General features: G+C 49.8%; 1 protein-coding gene and 1 non-coding gene across 11 annotated transcripts in view; both read right to left on the bottom strand.

Moving 5' to 3' along the window:
• The window catches only part of ASCC2 (activating signal cointegrator 1 complex subunit 2), a 36394-nt gene extending 25312 nt beyond the window's left edge, over nucleotides 1-11082 (bottom strand). The window contains exons 1-5 of one of the 10 annotated variants that reach the window (XM_069557963.1): nucleotides 10911-11035; nucleotides 8680-8714; nucleotides 6132-6229; nucleotides 1289-1447; nucleotides 605-775 (exon numbers count right to left, since the gene is read on the bottom strand). In XM_069557963.1, the coding sequence (XP_069414064.1) occupies nucleotides 605-775; nucleotides 1289-1447; nucleotides 6132-6212 (411 nt within the window). In that variant the 5' untranslated portion in view covers nucleotides 6213-6229; nucleotides 8680-8714; nucleotides 10911-11035. Of the gene's footprint in view, nucleotides 1-604; nucleotides 776-1288; nucleotides 1448-6131; nucleotides 6230-8679; nucleotides 8715-10910 lie in introns of all 10 variants that reach the window. The other 9 variants (XM_069557972.1, XM_069557967.1, XM_069557965.1 and 6 more) reach the window with 9 other exon arrangements.
• A 5815-nt stretch (nucleotides 11083-16897) lies between these two features.
• LOC138423011 (U6 spliceosomal RNA) lies at nucleotides 16898-17004 on the bottom strand. Its single transcript, XR_011250117.1, has one exon. It is a non-coding gene; the product is annotated as a U6 spliceosomal RNA (small nuclear RNA).
• Between the last annotated feature and the right edge of the window lie 7431 nt (nucleotides 17005-24435).

Raw genomic sequence — 24435 nt, forward strand, 5'->3', positions numbered from 1 at the left:
CTGAAGGAACAAGCCCCTTAACAGTGGTTATTTTGAGGGAAGGAAATTTGTGGGCAACTCTCATTATCTGCAAAATATTTTTGTTACGTTTGTTTAAGGGCAGCGCTATTATTTTTAAAATTGGGGGGCAGGACTTCCCTGGCAGTCCAGTCGGTGGCTAGGACTCCACACTTCCACCGCAGGGAGCACAGTTTCAGTCCCTGGTCGGGGAACAACCTGATTGCACGTGCCACACAATTTGGCCAAATAAATTAATTAAATTAACAAAAATAAACCCGGGGTGGGGGAGTAAAGGCTTTTAGACAGCACATCCAGGGTCCTCTAAAAAAAATCAGAATCGATGCTTCGCCCTCTGATGCCCAAGGAGAGGCAGAGTCACGCGTCCCCTGGCACAGGGCCCTCGCTCCCCACTGGTGGAAATACTGGGTGTAACGCAGGCGACCTGGCGGCTCAGAGGATGAGGGAGGCGGCATAGACTTCTTCCCCAGCGGCAGGAGTGAAAGCGGGAGACAAGGGGGAGACTCGATACTTCCAGAGCCTGCATTCCCAGGGGTGTGGGGGTGTCAGCTGGCGGGGGCGACCTGTCACAGGACCCGGGGCTCACTTTGGATTCCTTGTGCGTGGACATACGGAGGAAGGTGAGAAAAACGCTGCGGTGGAGGCGCCTCTGCACGTCAATGACCTCGGGGGCTGGGGCCACCCACTCGTCGAACTTCCGGGGCACATGGCGCAGATAGGAGTCCAGGCACTTCTGCAGGGTCTCGTCAAAGATGACCTAGGCCAGGCGACAGGGGACAGCCAGGCTGACCTAGGCCAGGCGACAGGGGACAGCCAGGCAGACCTAGGCCAGGCAACAGGGGACAGCCAGGCTGCACCACTGAGGCCTGAGGGCCAGTGGGGGGACCATGCCGTGGAAGATGACCTAGGCCAGGCAACAGGGGACAGCCAGGCTGCGCCACTGAGGCCCGAGGGCCTGTGGGGGGACCATGCGGGGCTCACGGCCGGTCAGCTCTGGCCTGGGGCAAACACGCCCACCAACCCGAAGGGACCGAAGAGGCATAAATGAGCTAAACATGAGTTTCTAAAAATGCCATGGTGGAAGGCGTTTGTGTAAACATCATTAAGATGCTGATAACGGAACACGGTAATTCCAAACACAATTTGCTCTTAGGGATCCAGTGTAAGAAGCAGAGGAAGAAAAAGCACCTCCTGGGGAGAAAAATCAGCAGCACCCAACCAACGGCATGGCACGTGCCTGGTCTTAGCGGGAATGGTGGTAGAATGTTACCTGGCACCAGAATTTATCGTGCGGCAGGGCCAGGAGCCAGTCCAGGTCATTGGCTACGAAGGTGGCGCGTTCCAGGTACTCCTCCACTAGGGCGGGAATGTTGTCTTTAGGGGGCGGTTTGTATAACACAAAATACCGGTCTGCCTTCTGCTCGGGGTGCTACGGATCCAAAAACCACGTGTTAACGTGGCAGAGGTTAGTCAGCGAGGGCCCCTCTGCCAACCCACAGCAACAACCCTGGGCTCTTCCAACCGGTGACCCTCAGGCATAAAGAACCAAGTGTCTCTGACAGAGGGAGGCTTGGCCGCAGTCTGGGAGCGCCAGGCGAGCATTAAATACCATGTTTTCTGGAGAATGCTTAATGACACAGGGAAAGGTTAAGGGAAGAAAAAGCAAGACACAAACCCCTCTATTTTGTATGACCATTTTTGGGATTAAAAAAAAAGTGCCATATTTAACACATTCACACACTGGTATGGACTTTATTTTTTAAAAGAGTGTCAGGCCGGGGGTTGGGGGACACCTCAAAGCTAGCAGTGGCTATCTCTAATAGAAAGGATTAGGACTTGACTATATTTTCCAATTTAAAAAAGAACATGTATTATTTTTTTTTAATTACACAAGTGAGGCAGGAGGTTTTTTTTTTTTCCCCAAAAAACTCACAACAGTACAGAAAGATAAGTCGCCTGGGACCACCACCCCGGGTCTAGCATCCACCCAGAGGGAGCCCCTCCCCATCCCGTGAGCATCCTCACTGCCCTTTTCTAGGCATTTACATTAAAATGTGGCCACACGAGGCATTTGTTTGGGCCCATTTTCATCTTTCTGACAGTGTCGATCACCGTGCTGTTCCCTTTGTGTAATCAGAGAAAAACCTCAGTAACTTTTTGGTAAAGATGCTAATCAAGTAATTGCAGGTCTCGGCTTAGCCTCACAAGTGCTCTCTTCTAACCCTTACCTTGCCGGGGAACAAACCTTACTTTGTTCGCATAAAGAAAAGATGAGCTCAGTTCTCCCCTCTGACTTTCTGCGGGGGAGGCGGTGACAGGAAGGAGGCCGCCTGTTTTCGTCTCAGCTGTTGTCAACCACAGTCCACCCACTTCCAGGTCTGTCAGTCCAGGGGGGACAGGGATGTCATGGCTGACGGGTCAGTTACTTCGAGAACCACCTAGGTTGAGGGCCTCCACAGGGTCCCCCGCCCATTTACATCACAATTTATACAAAAGGAATCCTGCTGATTGAAACAAGTTCAAAACTACTCTCAAGGGCCTAAATTCCTCTCTGTGGTTTCCAGGTTCCCCTCCTCTACCGGTCGATGCCTCACCTCTCACTTAGGTCACTTCTCAGGCCAGGCTGCTCACCGACCCCCCCTTGCCCAAGTGACACACACATGCGCACGTGGACCTTCCTGCAATCCATTGTGCAAACATCTACTGGCACCCTGCTCTGCCAGGTGTGGGGGCACACACGAGAAGGGAGTCTGTGTGCTCCCAGAGCCCACTCTGCAGAGGGGACGATGCACGGCTGTCATCAGACGAGCACAACGCAGGCAGCTCAAACCTGGCAGAGGCCCTGTGGGAACACCTGGGGGGCGAGGGGCTGCTTCCCAGGCCAGGCAGCATCCAGAACTGGACCTTGGAGGTGGAGCAGAATTTTTAGATGGAAGACAGAGTCCATTTATGGAGGCATAAAGACGGGCCATTAAAAAAAAAAAAACAAAACAGGGGACGGGGGCACAGATTGCACTGGGCAGTGGGAGGTGGAGTTGGAGGGAGAGATGCTGAAAGGATAGAAAAAAGCCATCACTCACTGAGGACTGCCCTGTGCGAGCTGCTGAGCAGGCCAGTCCCACAGCCCATTTCTTTTTAACTCACAACTACTGTCTCAGAGGGAAAGAGTATTCTCGCCATTGTACAGAGAAGAAAACCAAGACTTGGTGAGATTTAGGAACTCAGCTAAGGTCACAGGGCTAAGGAAGCAACTGAGGCAGGATCTGAACCAAAGCTGACACTGTGCACCTACTACGTGACCTATGATGCCACAGGCCACTCTGGTCTCACTGCTCGTCCTTCTGACCCCAGCTCTGACCTCACTTCCTCCAGGAAGTCTCCCAAGCCCCATCCCAATTAGGTGAGGGGTTCACCCTGGCTCCCTCAACACCTGCGTTCTACGCTTCCCTGCCTGCAGCACTTGCTGAACTGCATCAGAAGTGCCTGCAGATCTTTGGTTGCAGTGGAGGGGGACGGAGGAAGGGGTAGCTTATAAGAGGGGGTGGAGGGGCACGAGGACACTTCTGGGAGTGGCAGAAATGCTCATTATCTTGCTTACCGTAACAGTTCCATGTGGGTTTACAGATGTCAAAACCAACCAAACCGTGTACCATAAATATACGCAGTTTATTGTCCTCCAATGACACTTCAATAAAGTTAGATTGAAAGGGAGGGCCTGCCTTCTGTCTTCCCCGCTATCCTGCAGGTCTCTGGAGGGGGTCTGAGTCTTGCTCACACAGCAGTCCCAGCCCCTAGAGCCGGGCTGGCATCGAGCACTCCCTCCATACACACTTGCAGGTTGAACAGAGGAATGCATGGAGGTAATGAAGGACCAGGTCCTGCCAAGGTCTTTGAAGCACCTCCGACGCCACGCCCAAGAGCAGGGGCCACGGAGGATCCCAGGGAGAGGAGCTGCAGTCTCTCGCTGTATCTCCCACTCTTCAGGCCTGGCCTAGGTCCCACTTGCCCCATGAAGCTTCCTGAACATGCCCTGCCCATCAAACTTGTGCCCTGTTCATCTTGATAAGAAACTATTCTGTACTGTTCTCCAAATGCTCCCCTTAAATGATCCTTATCTTTCTCAAGAACCCATTCAACCACTTGGGTGCCAAACTTGATTTCTTTACAAGGCTGGGCGATACCACTTCCACCCCCGGGGGCTGGTGTAGGAATCAGGCTCTCAGGACTCGGGGACAATATACCCAGGTCCTCCTGCCAGGCCCGCCCTTCTCCATTGCTCTGCCCGGCTGGTGCTTATTCACCCTTCCACACGCAGTTCAGGATCTCCCTCCTACAGCAGGGCGTCCCTGGTGGCGTGAGCTCTCCCACCACCCCAAGACCTCCGTGCACCCCTCCCTGGTCTCGATCAGCAGCGTGGAGTTCCTTCCATCACATCCTGATCATGCATGCTGCAGAGAATCCACCAGTCTGCTTCCTCTGTAGGGCAGTCGCTTCTCTCTGCAGCTCCAGGCCCTGTCCCGAAGTGCGGCAAGGGTCCTTGACTCATTTACTGGATGTCTCCTGAGAACCTATGATGCACCAGGCACTGGAAAACCAGAGTAAAGGGAAGGGACCAGTCCCTGCTCCTAGAGGGCCCACAGTCTAACAGCCTGGTGTCCAGGACATGGGGAAGGGCCCAAGGAACCAGTCTCCACTGGCATTGTCCAACAGGACCTCGGCAGAGACGGAACCGCTCCAGACCTGTCCCGTGCTGGCCAAGACAGCAGATGCTCACCACATGGGACTATTTTAACTTAAACGAACTAAAACTAAATTAAAAATACAGTCCCTTGGTTGAATCCCCCACAATTTCAAGAGCTCCATGGCCACATGTGGTGAATGGCTAACATACTGTACAGAACAGTTCCTGATTTTCTAATCAATATCCTCTTCACCTAAAAGAGCTATGAATATGAGGATATATTCAGGGAACATGGCTAACATTTTATAATAATTATAAGTGGAATATAACCTTTATGGTTGTGAATCACTATGTCATACACCTGAAACACACAACGTTGGATATCAACACTACCTCGATTTTTTAAAAAAGTTATGAAAAAGAAACAAGAGGCTGTATAGTAGGAAGGTGAAGAAAGTATAGACTCCAGGGACAGCTCAGCTGGGGTCCTGTTCTGACTCCCCTAGTGTTCTACTTTTGTGACCTTGAACTCTGAGTTTCCTCATCTGTAAAATGGGGATGACCAAAATGCCTACTCAGAGGGCTGTGGTTCGGCTTCCATGAGATGATCCAGGTGAAAGGTTTGGCCCAGAGCAAGTGCTCTATAAATATTAAGCACTATTATTAGAGAGTAGTCAGGAAGCAATAGGAAGCCATCCAGAAAGCAGGAAATAAAACACCAAGCTCTTGTTTCCCACGACTTTACTCAAGCACCCAGAAAATACTTCCTTCCACCTTGTTCAAGTAAGCTAATGTTCTTGGGGAAACAGCAGGGGGTATGGGGTCTCCGGTCCCCACATCTGTTTCCTCCAGCAGCCTGGCACCTCTCCACGGCTCTAATCTCTCCCACAGCTGGTCGTCGGCACGCTCACTTCCATTCTCAGTCTCACCAGCCCTGCTGCGTCTGCACGTAGTGCTTCTTAGCCCGTTCAGACCTGACCTCTGACATTATTAGTGTCCCCCTCCTCTGCCCCCCACCGCTAAGTAGACCACAGCTGGGACAGCTCTGAAAAAGGCCCATCTGAAATCTGAGCACCTCCTGCAGGGTCCAATCCCCAGATCCGGCCTTGGGCCAGCCCTGCTACCCAGCCAGCTCGGGCTGAGTCAGAACTGCCATCAGACTTTGATTCAAAATGAAATGCTTTGCAGGGAAGGTATGGGGTGGTGACATGGAAAATACCACTCAAACTCAAGCTACTGCTGGGAAAGAAAACTCCTGCACTGGGGCCTGGAAAGACCTAACAGCATCCTGGCTCCTGAAACGTAGACTGTGGCCCTCAGGTCATTTGTAGAACCATAGAACCGATAAAGAAGGAATTTACTTTTTTGCTTCTGAGATTGCAAGTTCAATAATATCAATATCGGGCTGAACAGCCTCAAGGCACTGGCTCACCAGCGCAGGCGAAGTCCTCAGCTTTCCTGTCTTCAGGTCCTCGTGGGTAATCTGGAGTTGGTCCAGGGGCAAGGCGGGCATTGTGCTGTGTGGCCCTCCTGAAAGAAATACGGATGGGAAGAAGAGAGCAGACCCAGAGGCTCCGGGGGCAGGGGCCTGCTCTGGGGCTCACCCCAGAGCCAGGAGAGAAGCTTCAACCTCTAGCCTCAGGGGGCTCCTGGCGGGCCTCAAAGGCCTGGTTCTCACAACTACTCACGAAGACCAGTGGCTTTTTTGCCCAAAGTGGCAGTTCTCAGCTGAGGAGGGAAACACTCCCCAGGTGACACCTGATACGGTGGTGGTTTGGTCACGAAGTCGCGTCCCACGCTTGCGACCCCGGGGACTGCAGCTACCGCGCTCCCCTGCTATAGGGTTCTCCAGGTGAGAGTCCTGGAGTGGGCTGCAGATCCCTCTCCAGTTCCCACCCAAGTCGTGAAGCACTGGTTAAAAGTAGCTAGATTATCTTTCTCACGGCCCCAGCTCCATGCCCTCCTTGGCCTGTGAGCTCTGCGGAGCCTGTGCCTGGGGTCTCCTCTTGCTACCTTTGCTGTGACCAGCACAGGCCTGGTCCAGAGGCGTCTTCATGAAATAGCTCACGAACAGCTGAATATGATGATACTTTTCTCACCATTTTAACCAGATTTGGCGGGGGGTGGGGGTGGGGTTTGAAGCCATGGGACTTTCCTCCCTTGCAGAGGGTGTTAAGATTTTACAAACCTTCTAGGCTTCAGGGAAGAAGGATATGGATAAACAGAAGGGCCAGAAGGTTTTCACAGAGAATTCACGGAAACCTGCCAGAGTGACCTCCTCTCTTAGAGAGGCCCAAACGGGCTGCAGAGTCAGTGAGGGGCAGACCCCACGTCTCCTGCCTTCCGGTCCAACACTCATTTCTCAATGCCACTTGGCCTGATCCACAGGAGGGATGTGCATATTGGCTGAATCATGGAACAGAAGTGACTCTGGGCTCTTAAGAAGACATGCCACAAAAGGCTGGCACACCTCAGTGATGACATGAAGATGTATGGAGGGTAGGATGAGGAAACCGTCACCTCCTGAGCCCTCCCTGAGGTGCTGAGGGACACGGCCAGCCATGAGACACTGTGGTCCTGGCTCTCAGATCCAGGCCAGGCCCTAGTGTTACAAAGACAGACTGAAAATGCCTGGTCTCTGCTCTGTGGGAGCTCCAACGCAGTAATGATGATGACAATAAGAGCAGCAGGAACATGCCTCTCAGGTGCTGCTGCTCTTCTGGGCCACTGTCTTAGCATGCACTCGCTTGTAGACACCCTAACTGGCTTCACGTGTACGAATGCTTGTAGCAAGTCCAGGGTTGGTGCTATTAATCTCATTACCTTCATTTCACCAATGAGCTTCCCTAGTGGCTCAGACAGTAAAGAATCTGCCTGCAGTGAAGGAGACCCTGGTTCGGTCCCTGGATTGAGAAGATCCCCTGGAAAAGGGAATGGCAACCCACTCCAGTATTCTTGCCTAGAGAATCCCATGGACAGAGGAGCCTGGCGGGTTACACTCCATGGGATTGCAAAGAGTCAGACGTGATTAAACAACTAACACTCAACCAGTGAGGAAGCAGAGGCTCAGAGAAGATAAAAAAAATTTCCCCTAGGTCTCAGAGTTAGTGGCTGATGAAGCAGGCTGGCTCTTAACCATTTGCTGTGCTGAGTCTAGGGCAGTTGAGCTGGGGGCAGGGGCTTGTGGCTATAGGGAGAGCATTTCTAGAGGAGCGCCTAAAGGCTCAGGAGAGCTTGAGTTGAGTCTTGATAGTGGAGACTGGGAAGAAGGGTGTCCCAGGTGGAGGAAACGGCAGGAACGAAGGTAAGGAGGTAGGAAGCAGCTTGACGCACAAGGAACCTTGGTTCAGGGGCTACTTTAAAGACTGAAGATACCCATCTTCACACGGGATGGAAAGAGAAGGAACTAGTCCCTCGTCTAGTCTGCCCAGTCCCCGAGACCCACGCTAGCACTAGGGTCTCCATGGACAGTGGATCAGACACGTGGTCCCTGTGACTGAGCTTTCACCTTTCCCCTCTGCGAAATGTAGATAACACCATCTGCTGTATATTTGTCGTTGCTGTTCAGTCGCTCAGTCGTGTCTGACCCTTTGTGACCCCATTGACTGGAGCACACCAGGCTTCCCCGTCCTTCACTATCTGCCGGAGTTTGCTCAAACTCATGTCCATTGAGTCAATACATGATTTCTAATTGAGCTACTATCTTACTAGCCTTTCACAATAGCCCAGTTAAGAGCGACAAGGATTATTATGCTCAGATGTCCAAAGAGGGGCCCCGATTTGCTCGGGCAAATACCTGAGTAGCCAAGTTGAAACTGAAACCCAGCTCTTGTGCCTTGGCACCTGGGTCTCTGGTGTTGAGTATGCTAAAAATACTCCTTTCCTAATCCCTGAGAGATGCTGGGAGGACAGCTGGAAACATCAGTGCTCAGCTCACCAGTGCCAAAGTCTAAATGAAGCCCAGGCCTTTCCATGCTCACCTTCCGAAGACTGGAGGAGTGCCCAGTGTGGGGACCTAGGATGGGGAAAGAGTCATAAGGAGGAGGCGGCTCTCCACACTTAAACTTCTAGTTCCCAGAGTCCAGGTCTAGACAGGTACAGACAGCAACCTGCTTTTAGAGGAAATCTACTCCTACAGCACAGAGCCTGTAAGGGCAGTTTAGACTCAGGCTGGTATGATGGTCAAAAGAGAAGTTTATAGTTCCACAGCCTGGGTTCAGGTCTTGGCTCCATCCTACCCATGTTGAGACCTGAGCAGTTCCTTAACTTCTTTACGCTCCGATCTCCTCATCTGTAAAATCGGGATGAGAACAGTACATAATCTCATAATCCCTCAGGGTTGACATGAGAAGTAACCAATACTAAGTGGTCAGCACAGTACTTGGCACATAATAAGCAGTCGGTCAAGTTTGTTGTTTAGTCACTAAGTCATGTCTGACTCTTTTGTGACCCCATGGACCGTAGCCTGCCAGGCTCCTCTGTCCATGGGATTTCCCAGGCAAGAATACTGGAGTGGGTTGCCATTTCCTTCTTCAGGGGATCTTCCCAACCCAGGGTTCGAAGCCATGTCTCCTGTCTCCTGCAGGCGGGTTCTTTACCACTGAGCCACCAAGGAAGCCCCCAGTAAAGTTCACTTGTTATTATTACTCAAGTCCCAATCATAAGCCGAGCATCTGGGCTTCCTCAATTACTCAGCAAATACTTACTGAATATCTTCTGGGACCTAGGCATGTAAATGACTATTAATCTGTGTCGTTAGAGCTGTAACTGGAAATTTCCAAGACGAGCACAGCACAGAAAGGAAGAATGTCACAGAAAAGGTGACCTACAACCTGGCTGTTGAAGGACAGGAGAAAAAGATGGAAAGGAAGAACATTCTAAGCAAAGAGCAAGCATGAGCAAAGGCTCAGAGCCTGTGGCTTTGAAGGATGAGGGAGACACTTGGTGTGGCTGAAAACACAAGAAGTGGAGAGAAGAGGTTGGCTAGAAAAGATAGAGCCACTTTAAAAGGAGCCTCAAATGCTGTGCTAAAGATTTTGGCTTTTCATCTGACAAAGTGAGGAGTCATGTAAGGAGAGGAGAGACATAATCAGAAAGAGAAGGTAACAGCCTGGTGGTGGGAGAGACCTTCTATGAACTACTGGACAGCAAAAACTGTTAATAACCTTACTTGTCCCTTCAAATAGTTTTTGAGTACCTACTATGTGCCAGGCACTGAAGCCTGGAGAATCCTAAGGCGGGCAAATAACAGACCAGATTCTGCCTTTCACAGAGTTTAGGGTCTTGATGGTTAACAAGACAGATATGAACCAAACAGCCACATGAGCAAGGAAAATTCAATACTGTGAATATGCTTTGCAGGCAAGGCCCATGAGGCTATGACAGCATTTAACAGAGAGAACTGACTCGACAGAGAGAGGATGTCAAGGAAAATTTGAGTTTTCGTCTACAGTATGAGTAGAAATTAACTAGGCAGTAACTGGACTCTAAAAATGACAAGGTAAATGATCATGACAATATCTGTGCCCCACCCCACAGTGGATCCTCAGTGTCAAGCAGGGCAGCAAAAGTTAAAAATTTAGGAAAGGGCTTTCTTTTGAAGGGGAGCTTGGAGTAAGTGCAAGAAGGCCTAGGAGCATCCCGAAGGCTACTCCTGTCTCAGTCTCTCTGTCTTAACCCTTCTGGTCTCGCTTCAGTATTACCCTTCTCAGGGATCGTACAAGATTGCCCTGTCTAAAGTATTCACTCCTCCGGTTGCAGGCATATCTTTAATTACCTAGTGCATTTCTTTGTCGTCGACTGTCCCCGCCCACTAGACTGTAAGCTCTATGAGGGCAGGAACTTCCTCTGTTGCTCTGTTTATATCTCCAGTGCCTAGCTAGATCTGTGCCCACGTAGGAGGCGCTGGACATAACATTTGTTGAACGAATGAATGAACCCCGAGGAAACTGAAGCTCGAGGTGAGGGTAGGAGGGCAGCGTCTTGCCCAAGGCCAAGGTCATTCTGGGGCCGATCCTCGAATCCTAAATTCTGACGGCCTGACTCCGGGTCGGGGTGGAGAGATAGGAGGAACGGGGCGATTCATGGCCCCTGGGGCAGTCTAAACCTTGGCCCTGCCATCGAGGCGGGAAGCCCGAGGCCGCGTGAGGAACGGCTGCAGCCCCTCCCAGGTCCGATGCCCCACATCCGCAAGGATCAGCCACGCACTCACCTTGGCGGCTCCTATGCCGGCGATGTGCCGCCGCCGCCGCCGCCGCCGCCGCCGCCGCCGCCGCCACGGTCCACCGTGACAGCTCCCAGAGCGCAGGCACTTCCGGGGTCAAACAGCTATTCCGCAGGCGCAGACAGGAAGCCTCGGCCCGACCCCGCCCCCGGAGCCAACTGCCGCCGAGAAGCCGGGCCCGGGGCCACGCCCCCAACCCAAGACTCCGCCTCCCATAGGTACAGGAGTGGCTGTACCCACACTTTCCGCTCCTAGCACCCTTGATGCTTTAGCAGAGATGGTGGGAGGTGGGCGGAGAGCAGGTGTGGTTGCACCTCTTGGAAAAACCAAGTGTGCTACCTGGGTTCCTCAAGTCCAGGAGGAATTCTGCAGCTAAATGCTATAAACTGTGTCGGGACAGGGGATGCATTCTTTTATTGACATCAGTTTTTTCAGGTAAACTTGTTATCCAGTGATCTAAAAGGGACAGAAAAAAAACGTCCTGGTTGGTCTGTTTTTTTTCCCTCTGGCATCACACGCAGTTGATGGCATCACACAGGCAATTTAATTTGTAATTTAGTGGTTGATTGTAAGAACACACGTGGCAGTCTTTGGTACAGATAAAGCTTAAAGTAGGACTTCTGGCAGAAATGTATGGATTGGTTTCATTATTTCCGGTGGTATTAATGTCACTGAAGTTTTAAAGCTAATTAACTTGACTATGGGCTTCCCTGGTAGCTCAGCTGGTAAAGAATCTGCCTGCAATGCAGGAGACCCAGGTTCAGTTCCTGTGTGGAGAAGATCCTCTGGAGAAGGGTTGGACCACCCACCCCAGTATTCTTGGGCTTCCCTGGTGGCTCGGTCAGTAAAGAACCCTCCTGCGATGCGGGAGACTTGGGTAAGGAATATTCCCTGGAGGAGGGCATGGCAACCCACTCCAGTATTCTTGCCTGGAGAATCCCAGAGGAGCCTGGTGGCTACCATCCATGGGGTCACAGAGTCAGACACGATTAAACACAGCTGCTGCTAAGTCACTTCAGTTGTGTCCAACTCTGTGCGACCCCATAGATGGCAGCCCACCAGGCCCCCGTCCCTGGGATTCTCCAGGCAAGAACACTGGAGTGGGTTGCCATTGCCTTCTCCAGTGCATGAAAGTGAAAAGGAAGTCGCTCAGTCGTGTCCGACTCTTCACAACCCCATGGACTGCAGCCCACCAGGCTCCTCCGTCCATGGGATTTTTCAGGCAAGAGTATTGGAGTGGGTTGCACAGCACAGCATGACTTATAGAAGACAAAAAGTTCCAACAAGACACCTGACTTCTAACGTGTCTCAGTTTCCTCATCTGTCAAAAGGGGATCATTGATACCCACTTCATCATTTGGAGGCTAAATGAGATAGTACAGACAATGCCAAGCACATAGTAGGTGCTCAGAGAGAAAGTAGGTGCTTAGTGGAGAGAAAGGAAGAAAATAAAAAAGAGAAACAGAGAGAGGAAGGAAGGAAGCTCCCTATCCACTGGAGTGGTTTTAAAAAATGTCTTTGTTTGTTTTTGGCTGTTCTGGGTCCTGGTTGCAGCATGCGAGGGCTACTCTTCGTTGCGGTGCTCAGGCTTCTCATCGTGGTTGGTTTCTCTTGTTGGAGAGGAAGGGCTTTAGGGCACACAGGCTCAGTAGCTATGGCGCATGAGCTTAGGTGCTCCGTGGCTTGTGGAATCTTCCCAGACGGGGAATTAAACCGGTGTCTCCTGCACCAGCAAGCAGATTCTTAACCAGTAGACCACCAGGGAAGCCCTTCCATTGAAATGTTAACCCTCATGTTTATTTCATCTTTGTTTTCTCTCGTTTTCCAGAAGAGATTAATGAGAAATGTGAGATTCCACAGGAGACATCCTTGTCATATGTCCAAATGAAATGGAATTAAAAACCACGTTAACAGGAGAAGCCTCAAACTATGTACCAGTTACACACAAGTATGGAGGAATTGTGTGTGGGGGGGTGGTCTCTGTTTTCTATATTAAAAGAAACACAACCACAACTAACTTAATTTAATGGCAATTATTTGGATTGGCAATGGAGGCAAGTGTCTGTGGTGCTTAGAATCAGTCAAGTCTAGGAATAAATAAAGAGAAATACTGTCGGTATTGGAGCTAGAAAATCAGCACTGGAATATCTGGGTCTGAGTCCCACTCGGCCCAGATGCTCTGAGTCACCTAAAATGAATCAGTATTGCCTTTGTGCTTCAACCCTCCAACCAGCTTGTGTTTGCAGAGGACCATTGTTGATGTGAGCTGTTGCGTGGCCTGCACAATGTTCATTTCCTCTATTTTCCCACTAACAGCAGCTTGACCACTCCTCATGTCACTAAATTGGGGTCTGGCTGCTCACTGCTCAAAAGCCAATAGAGAGGCCAGGTTGGTGGAAAGGAAAAATAAAGCAAAATAAAGTTTGTTTTATTTTGGATGTCAGCATTGGGGCAGAGTGGGTGAGCTTCCCTGGTGGCTCAGCAGTAAAGAATTCACCTTCCAGTGCAGGAGACCCGGATTTGATCCCTGGGTGGGGAAGATCCCTTGGAGAAGGAAATGGCAACTCACTCCAGTATTCTTGCCTGGGAAATCCCACAGATAGAGGAGCCTGGTGCGCTACAGTCCATGGGGCCTCAAAAGAGTCAGACATGACTGAGGGACTAAAACAGCAACACCAGTGAGGCAGCAGGGTGGGGAGGGGACAGATTCCGTCCAAAGGCTGACTCCCCCGCTGACAAGCAGGGGCAAGAGCTTTTACAGACAGGGGTGGGGGCTACACACAGAGACAGCAGTCAGCTCTGACAGTCGTCCTGGATGTGGTCATCAGTGGTCAGACTGGCGTCACCTTGATTATTTGAGGTACAGTTAATCTGCAGTCCCATGGTCAGTTTGTTCCCATTCCCTTGAGGCCAGTTCTCAGAATTGTGGCCGTTTATTGTTGGCTGCAGTCTGGTCATCGTTTATCTATAAGACAGCTCCTAGGATGATTCAGAATATTATCTATAGCCCTTGAGAAGGAATTAGAGGTCCTTGACGATGCTTACTGACTAAACTATCATTATTTGGACTCCTTTGATAGTTTTCTTTCTCATCTCCCATTGAACATTCTTTGGCTAAAGTTTTTCCACAGACAAAAAGGCAGGATGAGGATAGGGGAGAAGGACCGTAGAGTCCTACTCCATTTCACTCAGAGAACCACGCTTCCCAGCTCAGTCCACGTGGAGTAGGAGTGACTCTTTACCCAGATTTGAAGGGTGAACCACTGCATTAGTTACCTACTGTTGTGCAACGAATTGCCCCAAAACTCTGACATGGTTTCTGCGGGTTAAGGATTCCAAAGTGACTCAGCTGGGTGGATCTGGCTCGGGGTTTCTCATGAAGATGCAGTCGGATGTCAGCTGGGACTGCGCTCCCCTGAAGCCTTGATCACAGCTGGAGAATCCACTGTCAGGTGATCCACTCATAGGGCTGGCAAGTTGGTACCGACTGTTGGCAAGAAGCCACGGTTGCTCTCCACAGGGCTGCTTGAATATCCCTGCAACGTGGTCCCTGGCTTCCTTCAGAAGGAGTAATCCAAGAGATCAAAGTAGAAGCACCTATGCCTCTGTGGTCTAGCCTTAGAAGTCACACGCCATGACTTCAGTCATATATAGGGTCTGATACAAGATCACCTCTTCCACATTGCATTGGTCAAAGCAAGTTGCAAGGCCAGCTTTGATTCAAGGGCGAGAAGAACTAGTCCTCCTCTCCATCCACTGTTGTTTAGTTGCTAAGCCATGTGCAACTCTTTGTGACCCTATGGACTGTAGCTTGCCAGGCTCCTGTGTCCATGGGATTTCTCAGGTGAGAATATTGGAGTGGGTTGCCATTTCTTTCCCCGGTGGAATCTTCCCCACCCAGGGATTGAACCCAAGTCTCCTGCATTGGCAGGCTCTTTCTTTACCATTGCACCACCACAGACAACCACTAATCTACTTTCTATGGATTTTTGATGGCTGTTTTTATAAGCAACTGCAACAGCTAGGGAGACTGTGCAATGAGAGAGACTTGTGTGGAAGATGGTAGTGGTTTGAACTCAGGCAGTGGCAAAGAATCCTCATGAGAAAATGGAACAACGGCAATGAAATCTCTTTGCAAAGTGTTACATAAAAATATGAATTTCATAATCCACGCTGTCACCGGCCAGGAACTGCTGTCCCCAGCAGCCTTCTGTTAAGCCAGGCTTTCTCTCAATAGGCCGTGTCTGTCCGATCCCCCTGCCCTCTGTCGAGTTCATCAAAGCTTCTGCTGACTCAAGAGGAATCTGGAGAATGATCACAGCAGTGGAAGTATCAGATCATCCCCCAGGGCCCCTAATAACAAAACATCTGCTTGTCATTCTTCCCTTTCCCTCTGGGTTGTGGTGAGAAAACAGCATTAAAGGATGATAATGATAAACAACTTAAAAAACTAAGCCTCCTGGCTTCCAAGAAGGGAGCCTTAATTTGAAGGCAGCTAATTATCTACTCATTATAATTTACAGATAGTGGTGGTTATCTCGCCTTCTGTCACTGGCCTATGAATAGTTGTTGGAAACAAGTTTGAAAATGTCCCGGTTCATGCCTTTTAGAAAGAAGAGGGCAGAGAATCCCCGAGTCAAAGAAAAGAATCTTATCAAACACGGAGTCCCAATCTCTCCTTTGGTGGATAAGGAAATTGAGGCCCAGAGAGGGCATGAGATTTGCCCAGAGATGTCAGCTGGCAGGGGGCAGAAGGGGCCCCAGAACTGAAGCCTCCGTGCTGGCTCCAGCCGAAAGCTCCACCCAGGGAGATGAAAGGGTAGCTCTGTCTGTCCCGTGCAGCTCGGCGACACTGCTTTCAGACCACCCGTCAGAGTGGCAGTTGGTGCTCCCAGGCTTTCGGTAATCATCAGTGTGGGGCCATGGAGCCACGGAACCAGGAGGTAGAATAATTCCTCTCGAGCTGGAACATAGTTTAAATTGCAGCGAGGGCTGGGCCGGGGGATTTTTGCTTCGCTTTAAGATTAAATGCTTTTTTGGGGGGGTTCTCTGGCCGCCCAGTGGTTAGGACTCCATGCTTCCACTGCAAGGGCACAGGTTTGACTCATGGGACATATGCCATGGCATAGCCAAAAAAATAAATAAATAAAATTAAACATTTTTTATTTGGTAGCATCTCATACTTTTAATGTAAGATATGAGATAAAGGGCTTTCAAAAGACACCTTCAGTAACACTGGTGATGGGAAAGTTTAGTACTTGACGTTTTTAACCAGTAAACCTGAAGTTTCAATGCAGTGAAATAGTGCCAGCTCTTTAGCTTTCCTTGGGAGAGCATCAAAAGAAGTTACTGGAAGATATGCCTTGGCTATCATGAAAAGAGAGGGACTCTGCCTTCTTGTGTTCCTGGATGTTTACTCCCTTGAGTAAGTAAACATAGTCCTGCATAGTCCCCAGCAGACTTTAGAATGAAGCCATTCTGAGCTTCTAATTTCTTTTTTTTTTTCAAATTTTTATTGGCATATAGCTGCTTTATAATATTGTGTTAATTTCTACCGTATAGCATAGTAAGTCATATATGTATATATATTTATATAACATACCCTCTTTTTTTGGATTTCTTTCCCACGTAGGTCACCACAGAGCATTTTTCGGCATAGTTCTCTGAGCTATACAGTAGGCTCTCATTAGTTATCTATTTCATACAGACTATCAACAGTGTGAACCCATGCGTGCTCAGTCATCCTCCTCTTTGCCTACTCCAGGGCCTGCCACCCCATGGACTGCAGCCCACCAGGCTCCTCTGTTCATGGGATTTCCCAGGGGCAAGAATACTGGAGTGGGTTGCCATTTCCTCCTCCAGGGGGATCTTCTCAGCTCAGGGATTGAACCCTTGTCTCCTGAGTCTCTTGCAATGGCAGGAGGATTCTTTACCACTGAGCCACATGGGAAGCCCATCAATAGTGTACATCTGCCAAAAATACGGAGCACTTCATGAATTTGCACATCATCCCTGCACAGGGGCCAGGCTGACTTTCTCTGTATGGTTTCAATTTTAGTATATGTGCTGCCGAAGTGAGTACCTGATCTTCTAAGTCCTTAAGTGCCCCGGCCACCTCACACTTCAGGGCCCTATCCATGCTGAACTACCCCCGATGCTCTCCTCATCAACGTGAAGTCTTCATCTCTTCTTTCTCCAAGTTCTAATCATTCCCTCAACATATACACTCCTACCTAGCTCCCTGCACTTCCCCCTGTGTAGCACTGATCACAACTCATCACCTTTTATTTTTGTGTGTGATCATTTAATCAGTGACTCCTCATTAGACTATGTGTCTTGACAAGTTAGGAACCTCATCTATTTGTTCGTTAACCTTATTCCCAGTTCTCAGCTAGGTACCTGGCACCTAATAACGTTTAATAAATATTTGTTTGATAAATGATTGAATCAGAGCACCAAGATAATCTAGACTGACTCTTCTAATGCCAAGTAAACAAACTGTGGCCCAGAGATGGGCAGTGACTTGCCCAGTGTCACATGCAAGCATCTAATAGCTCCTTGTTGATTATTCACTCTCTTCAAATACCTTGGCATGTGGGACATGGGCATTTCAAGGCACTGCAAGGCTGGGGGACTCTGCTGTGTTCCACACTCTGGACAATTATAGCCCCTCCTTCAGGGAAGGCTCCTTGTGAGGCAGGAATTCTCAACCGGAGTCAGCAAAGGGGCTCCAGGACCTCTGCATCCCCTGAAATGTCTGTGGATATATTGGGGAGGTTTTTTTTTTCAGTAGAAGGGCTGCCAGGTTTTATCTGAACCTCAAATGAGCACAATCCTGAAATGCTAAGAGTCAGTCACACTAGCTCTCTGTTGAACCTCTTCTTCCCTTCACACTAGAAAACCCATTCCACAGCTCTAGAATCTCTGGCAGCAGAAAGACGGTTTAGTGAGAGACTGTGAGGTTAGTAGAGGTCAGGGCTAAGTAACTAACACATGGGATCAGAGAGAAATGCATTTTTGCTTCAGTTGGTTGAGGGTATCATGGAAGGTTTCCTGGAATAGGTGCCAATGAAGGTGGGCTGTAATGAGCCATAAAGGTTTAAGAGGCTGGAAGTGATGGAGGGAGAAGGATAGGATCCCAAATTCCCTTCTGGGAGCCCCATTGTCCTCATCACTCCACACACCCCCAAGGAGGGCTCATTTCAGTTGTCTAGCATCAGAGTCACCTGGGTCCAAACACCAGCTTGGCTGTACAATCTCCCTTTCCTTCTCCCCTTTGAAGGCAATACAGTCTGTTTCTGTGATGCCAACCATTGCCGGCAACCCTTTGTCCCCTCTGTTGAATTATTCATCCTGTGAGATGAATTATTAATTTCCAATTTTGTACAGCAAATGCCAGACAAACAGGTAGAAATGGAGTTGGGACCCTGGGCATGGAGCCACAGACCTCCCCAGGTCCCCTGAAGCACAGGCCACCAGGGCCAAGAAATTATGCAGGAATCTGCAAGGGGCTCGCCCTGGAACGCATCTGACCGAAGCTGGTACAAGCTCACGGTGCCCTCGGAAGTGGCTGGGCTCCACTCGCCTCTGGCTCTCAGGCCCCTCGAACTCCCGTGTCTTCCCTGTGGCGAACCTGACAGGTTCCCGGGCTGGGCTGCACTGCGTGTCCACGGTGGGCCCGGCTGCATTTGGTGCAGCCCCTTAGATTTGATTCTGAGTCTAGCACCTAGGTAGCCCTCGGTTAATCAAGCAGGATTTCTCAACCTCAGCCCTGTTGATATTTTGGCCCAGAGACCTCTCTGTTGCGGACCCTTGTGTGCATTGTAGGCTGTGGCGCGGCATTCCTGGCCTCTGCCCACTAGATGCCAGTGCATATCTCCCCCTGCCCCCAGTTGTGGCAACTAAAGAGTCTCTAGTCATTAAGTGTCCCCTGGGGAGCAAAGCTGCTCCCACTAAAAAGCCACTGCTTTAAGTTAGAGCTTTTACTTGAGTCTTTTTTTTTTTTTTTAATGTACTCAGTGGGGATCCTGATGCTGGTTACCAGGATGAAATATGATGGTCAAACGAGATGACAGGTGTGAAGTCTCCACTTGTTCAGTTTGTCTCCACCCTGGGACTTTACTGTTTCAAGAACCGACAGTTCTCTTTCACGCCTGAGTCCGGGTCTCAGTTGAGTGCTTCCCAGCTGGCTCAGTCAGTAAAGAATCTGCCTGCAATGCAGGAGACGCAGGTTTGATCCCTGGGTTGGGAAGATCCCCTGGAGATAGAAATGGCAACTCCCTCCAGTGCTCTTGCCTGGGCAGTCTCACAGACAGAAGAGCCTGGTGGGCTACAGTCCAGAGGGTCACAGAGAGTCGGACACGACTGAAGTGACTAAACCACTGCCACCGCTGGGTCTCAGGACCGTGTCCAGCTGCAGGGAACAGAACATCCACCTTAACCAGACTTGAGCAGTGAAGAGGAGTGACTGGTTCCTATAACTGGAATCCCAGAAGGAGGCTGATTTTCAGGTTCGGTTGATTCCACAGCTCACCCGTGTCCTCATTCTCAGGGACCAGTTCTGTCCGGCTTTTTGCTCTGCCATGTGCTGTGAGGACTTCTTTTGATATGGGTTCACCTTTGCACCCTAGGAAGACTTGCAGCAGTCATCAGCATCACGACCCTTTTTTTTTTTTTCAGTTGGCAAAAACATGTGGCTTGTGGGATCTTAGTTCCCCTCTTAAGAATCAAACCCCTGACCCCTGCAGTGGAAGCACAGAGTCCCAGACACTGGACTGCCAGGGAAGTCCCGGGCCTTCTTATACACTTCCCATCCGAAAGGGCACATCTGTTTCTGCATTCCAAGCCACAGTCCTGAGATCCAGCCTGGCCGGGCCACTTAGGTCACAAGCATACTCTGAAATTAGCATCTACATCCAGTAGACTGTGTGTGCTGGTTGGTATAAGCCTGTCACGTCCCAAGCCGGAAACTTGGAATGGAATCACCTTTCCTAGTATTAATATATGGCTGTGGAGATATCCAAATGAAGAAATGAAGATCTTGTACCAACCCAATCCAGGGAACCTTCCAGAACCGGTCATTCTAGTGGACGAGGGAACAGATTAGCTGATTGGTTGGATCTGGGACTTGGCCAACCCTTGGAGTTGAGGGCACAGGGAGGGAGGGGAAGTCAGTCTCACCCAACTACAGGGACTGAAATTGGAGGAAGCTTGGTTTCCTAATGCCCAAAGAGGGGTGCAACAACTAGGTTAGAAATGGATGCTAGGCAGGCAAGAATGAAAGATGTCCATTGCATGAGGTCAAGAGAGGGCCATGGGGGTGGACAGGGGCATGTTAGAATGTCTATAGAGCGTATCAGACACTTCTGTGTACCACTTTGGTTACACAGAGTTCACCCTTTTTAAAAATACTTAAGTTAATTTTTGGCTGTGCTGGGTCTTATCTGCTGCACGTGACTTTCTCTAGTTGCAGCGAGCAGGGGCTACTCTCTATTTGTAGCGTGCGGGCTTCTCACTGTGGTGGCTTCTCTTGTCGTGGAGCACAGGCTCTAGGTGCTTCAGGCTTCAGCAGCTGAGATGCACAGGCTTAGTCGCTCCTAGGCACGTGGGATCTTCCCAGACCAAGGATCAAACAAGTGTCTCCTGCACAGGCAGGCGGATTCCACCAATGAAGTCCCAGATCTGACCTTTTATTCCAACTAGCACTAGGTAGTCTCGGGTGAGAGTTGACAGTGCCCCACCTCTCCCTGTGCCGCCAGGGACGGGTTACCTGTCAGGCCCAGTACTCACCCCGTGTAACCAGGAAGTGTGGAATATTAGTGCTTGCGAGGCAATCCTTGACCAATGGGACTCAGAGCTGATGATCAGATACTTCCCCCTTAATTCCTCAGAGGGATTGCTTCCCAGATATATTTCCTAAGGTGTCTCTGACAATCCCAAGGAGTCGTGAATCACCCATATCAGGTTCACCCTTGGCCCACCTCCCCCTGGCTCCTGCTCCTTTATAAACTTTCCATACAGAAGCCTTTATATCAGACTCTATCTTGGGGGAACCCAGGATAAAGATTTTAGTTAGTCTGAGATGTACTGTAAGTCTTTATACTTTTTTAGACAGCATGTGAAAATGAAAGCAAGTTTTTGTATCTTTAAATTGGCCTGCCATCTGTTGATCGGGGGCCGTGCTCAGAGGACACTGCTCTCGAGGCTGAAAGTCAAGCCTCTTGAGACCTAGTGAGTTCCAGGCCTTTCTTGGCAGGAGGCTGTGGTCTGCCAGCTGCTGTGCCCTGGGTGGGCAGGCAGGTGCAGGAGCTGCCCAAGATGAACCCCTGCCCAGAGAAGCTGTCAGGGGCTGACCGCAGGCTTGAGAACTTGATCAAGATGTCGTCAGCCAAACTGGGAAGGCTGCCCTGCTTCTAGCTGCACCCTGTGATTCTGACGGACATGCACTCAGCTCCACTGGGGACTGAGTGCTCAGCTGAGGCGGCCCGCCAGTACAAGGCATAGAGGAGCCTTTGCAGAGATCGTGAGAGGGACCCGGGGAAAGGGCTGTCTCCTTTCCTCTAGCAGCCTGCCTGCTGTCTCCCCTGGCTATAGACAACACGCCACAGTGGGTCTCTACTCCCTGCTCCCTGGGCCTGGTTTCCTCCACTGATGCCCGCTGACACTCTCCGATTCTGTTGGGATGAATTCCTCATTCTCTCACCCTTCTGGCCACCACCCACACACCTACTGTGCATCCCTCACGGCGGACCCTCAGCCACGCCTCCAGGGCTCAAACCTTGCTCTTGGTTGTCAAAAAGGCCCACAGGCCCCGTACGACTTGCTTTTTGACAAGTCTTCTAGCTCCCTGACCAAAACCCAGAGCAATACCGGCAGGGCACAGAGGCAGCCCAGTTTATCCACATCTGGCGATATCTCAGCTTATGGTCAGGTGTCCCGGGGACCTGGGGACAGGGCTGAATAGTTACAGGTTAGCCCCCATCTGATTGTGTCACTCCTTGGCTTCTCTCTCTCTCTCTTTTTTTTTTTTTTTGGCTGCATTGCAAGACTTGTGAGATCCTAGTTCTCCAAGCAAAGCAGGGATCGAACTGGCCCCAGCAGTGAGAGCACGGAATCCTAACTACTGGACTGCCAGGGACGGTATTTTGGCTTCATATTTTTCAGACACTTCCCCTGGCAGTTCAAGGATCCCTGTGGAAAATTCAAGCCTCTTCACCCTTATCTCACTGTGTCCCATGACCCCTCACCACCGAGACTCCTGCCACTCCGTGATGCTCCCACGCCTATGCTCCAGCTGCCCCCCGCTTCTGTTTCCCTATTACCTGGCTTACTTTAAATCATCTTTCAGGTGTCAGCTGAGGGTCCTCTCCTCCAGGAAGCTTTCCTTACTTGCCCAAACCTAGTGAGAGAGGTAAGCTCACAAGTTGCCTAAAATAAACCTTAGCACATTGCCCGGTTCCCATTTGTTTACAGGCTTGTTCCTGCAGCAGGTGGTAAATTCCTAGATATTAAAGACCATCTCTAGTTCATCCCTGTTCATTCCCTAGGGCCAAGCACTGTGCCTGGCACAGAGAAGGTGCTCAGTAAGTATTTGTTAAATAAATATGATGAGACTTCAAAGTGTCTAATAAATTTGAGTCTAGAGTTTATTCAGAGGGAATTAAGCCTCAGGTCTTATGTAATATCTAAACGGAGAAAAACAATTCATGTATTAATATGAGATATTAATAATATTGTCAAGTACTGTTAATATGTCACATATATTTGTATAGATGAATATTAAAAAACCCATACAGCTGCAAAAATTTTAAAATACTGTTAAAAACAGAAAAATAAATATGCAACAACCTAACAATATAAGCATTGTATATTTTTCTCCAGGCTATGCCTTTGGGCAAGTATACTTTCCCCAGACACAGAGCATTCTATTTCTGCCTTTTCACTAAACATTACAGCATCAACATTTTTTCATCTTGGAATCACTGCCTTTGAAGCGAAAAGAAACTTTAGAAATGGTCCCATCCATCTGCTTCACTTCCAGAGACAGGAAACGAGGTCCAGAGTGGTGACTGACTCAAAGTCACCCAAGGAGATGACAATTCTAGCTACTAAACTTCCTGACAAGTGACGTCACCTTCCTGTCCAACAGCCTTTGAGACTCTTTTAGGTGCTTTCTCCACTTCTGGATCGGAACCAGAAAACACTTTGAAATGAGGATTCTGAAGCGCGGACAGATCTCAGCTGACTTGCATGCCATCACTTTTTAGAATCTAGTGACATACAGGGACTCCCTTAGTGGCTCAGTGGTGAAGAATCCGCCTGCTGATGCAGGAGACACGGGTTTGATCCCTGGTCCAGGAAGATCCCACATGCCGTGGAGAAACGAAACCTGTGCGTCACAACCACTGGGCTTGTGCTCTAGAGCCCTGGAACTGCAACTGCTGAGCCCTCGTCCCACAACTACTGAAGCTCTTGCGCCCTTAGAGACAGGACTCCACAACAAGAGAAACCACTGCAACGAGAAGTGCACACACCAGGACTGGAGAGCAGGCCCTTCTCGCCGCAACTAGAGAAAAGTCCGCACAGCAGCAAAGACCCAGCACGGCCAATAAAGAAAGAAATAAAATTTCAAACAGAATTCAGTGATGTATAAAATTTTATACTTCTACTGGGACTCTCTCACACACTGGTAAGTAAGTTGAAAATAGCAACCACTTTGGAAAACTTGCTGGGAATATCTCTCCAAAGCCAAACATTCGATTACCCTAGGACCAAAACTCTTCTCCTCCATGTTGTAGTTGTGGTTGTTTGGCCGCTAAGTCGTGTCTGACTCTCTGCAACTTTGTAGCCCACCGTGCTCCTTTGTCCATGGGATTTCCCAGGCAAGAATAGTGGACTGGGTTGCCATTTCCTTCTCCAGGATATCTTCCCGGACCAGGGACTGAACCCAGAGCTCCTGCACTGGCAGGCGGATTCATTACTGCTGAGCCCCCAGGGGAGACCATATACTCCCACAGAAATAAATGCTTAGGTCCACCAGACAACATGTACAAGAAAGTTCATAGTAGCCAAAAACCGGACACAGGGGCTTACCTGGTGTTCAAGTGGCTAAGATTCTGGGCTCCCAATGCTTGGGTTCAATACCTAGACAGGGAACTATAGCCCACATTTCAAGCACACTCTTCTTTACCTTCGTGTTTTATGGATCAAATACATTTTTTTTTTTTCTAAGTAGTTTTTTTTTTTTTGGCTCTGCCACGTGGCATGCAGGATGTCAGTTCCCCCCACCGGGATTAAACCTGCAAGACTTGCAGCAGAAGCTCAGAGTCTTAACCACTGGACTGCCAGGAAATGGTTTTAAGTCCTCCCTGCCACACCCTCCCCCCCCCCCCCCACACTTCATTTTAAGTATCATTGAATCTGCCCTGTTCTTCCACTGGGCACTGAGAGGGCATCTCCACAGCCTCTTACTAAGCACACCTTGTTGAATGTAAGATCTGAGAGGCCTAGAATT

Source organism: Ovis canadensis, chromosome 17, assembly GCF_042477335.2.
Source record: "Ovis canadensis isolate MfBH-ARS-UI-01 breed Bighorn chromosome 17, ARS-UI_OviCan_v2, whole genome shotgun sequence".
NCBI lineage: Eukaryota > Metazoa > Chordata > Mammalia > Artiodactyla > Bovidae > Ovis > Ovis canadensis.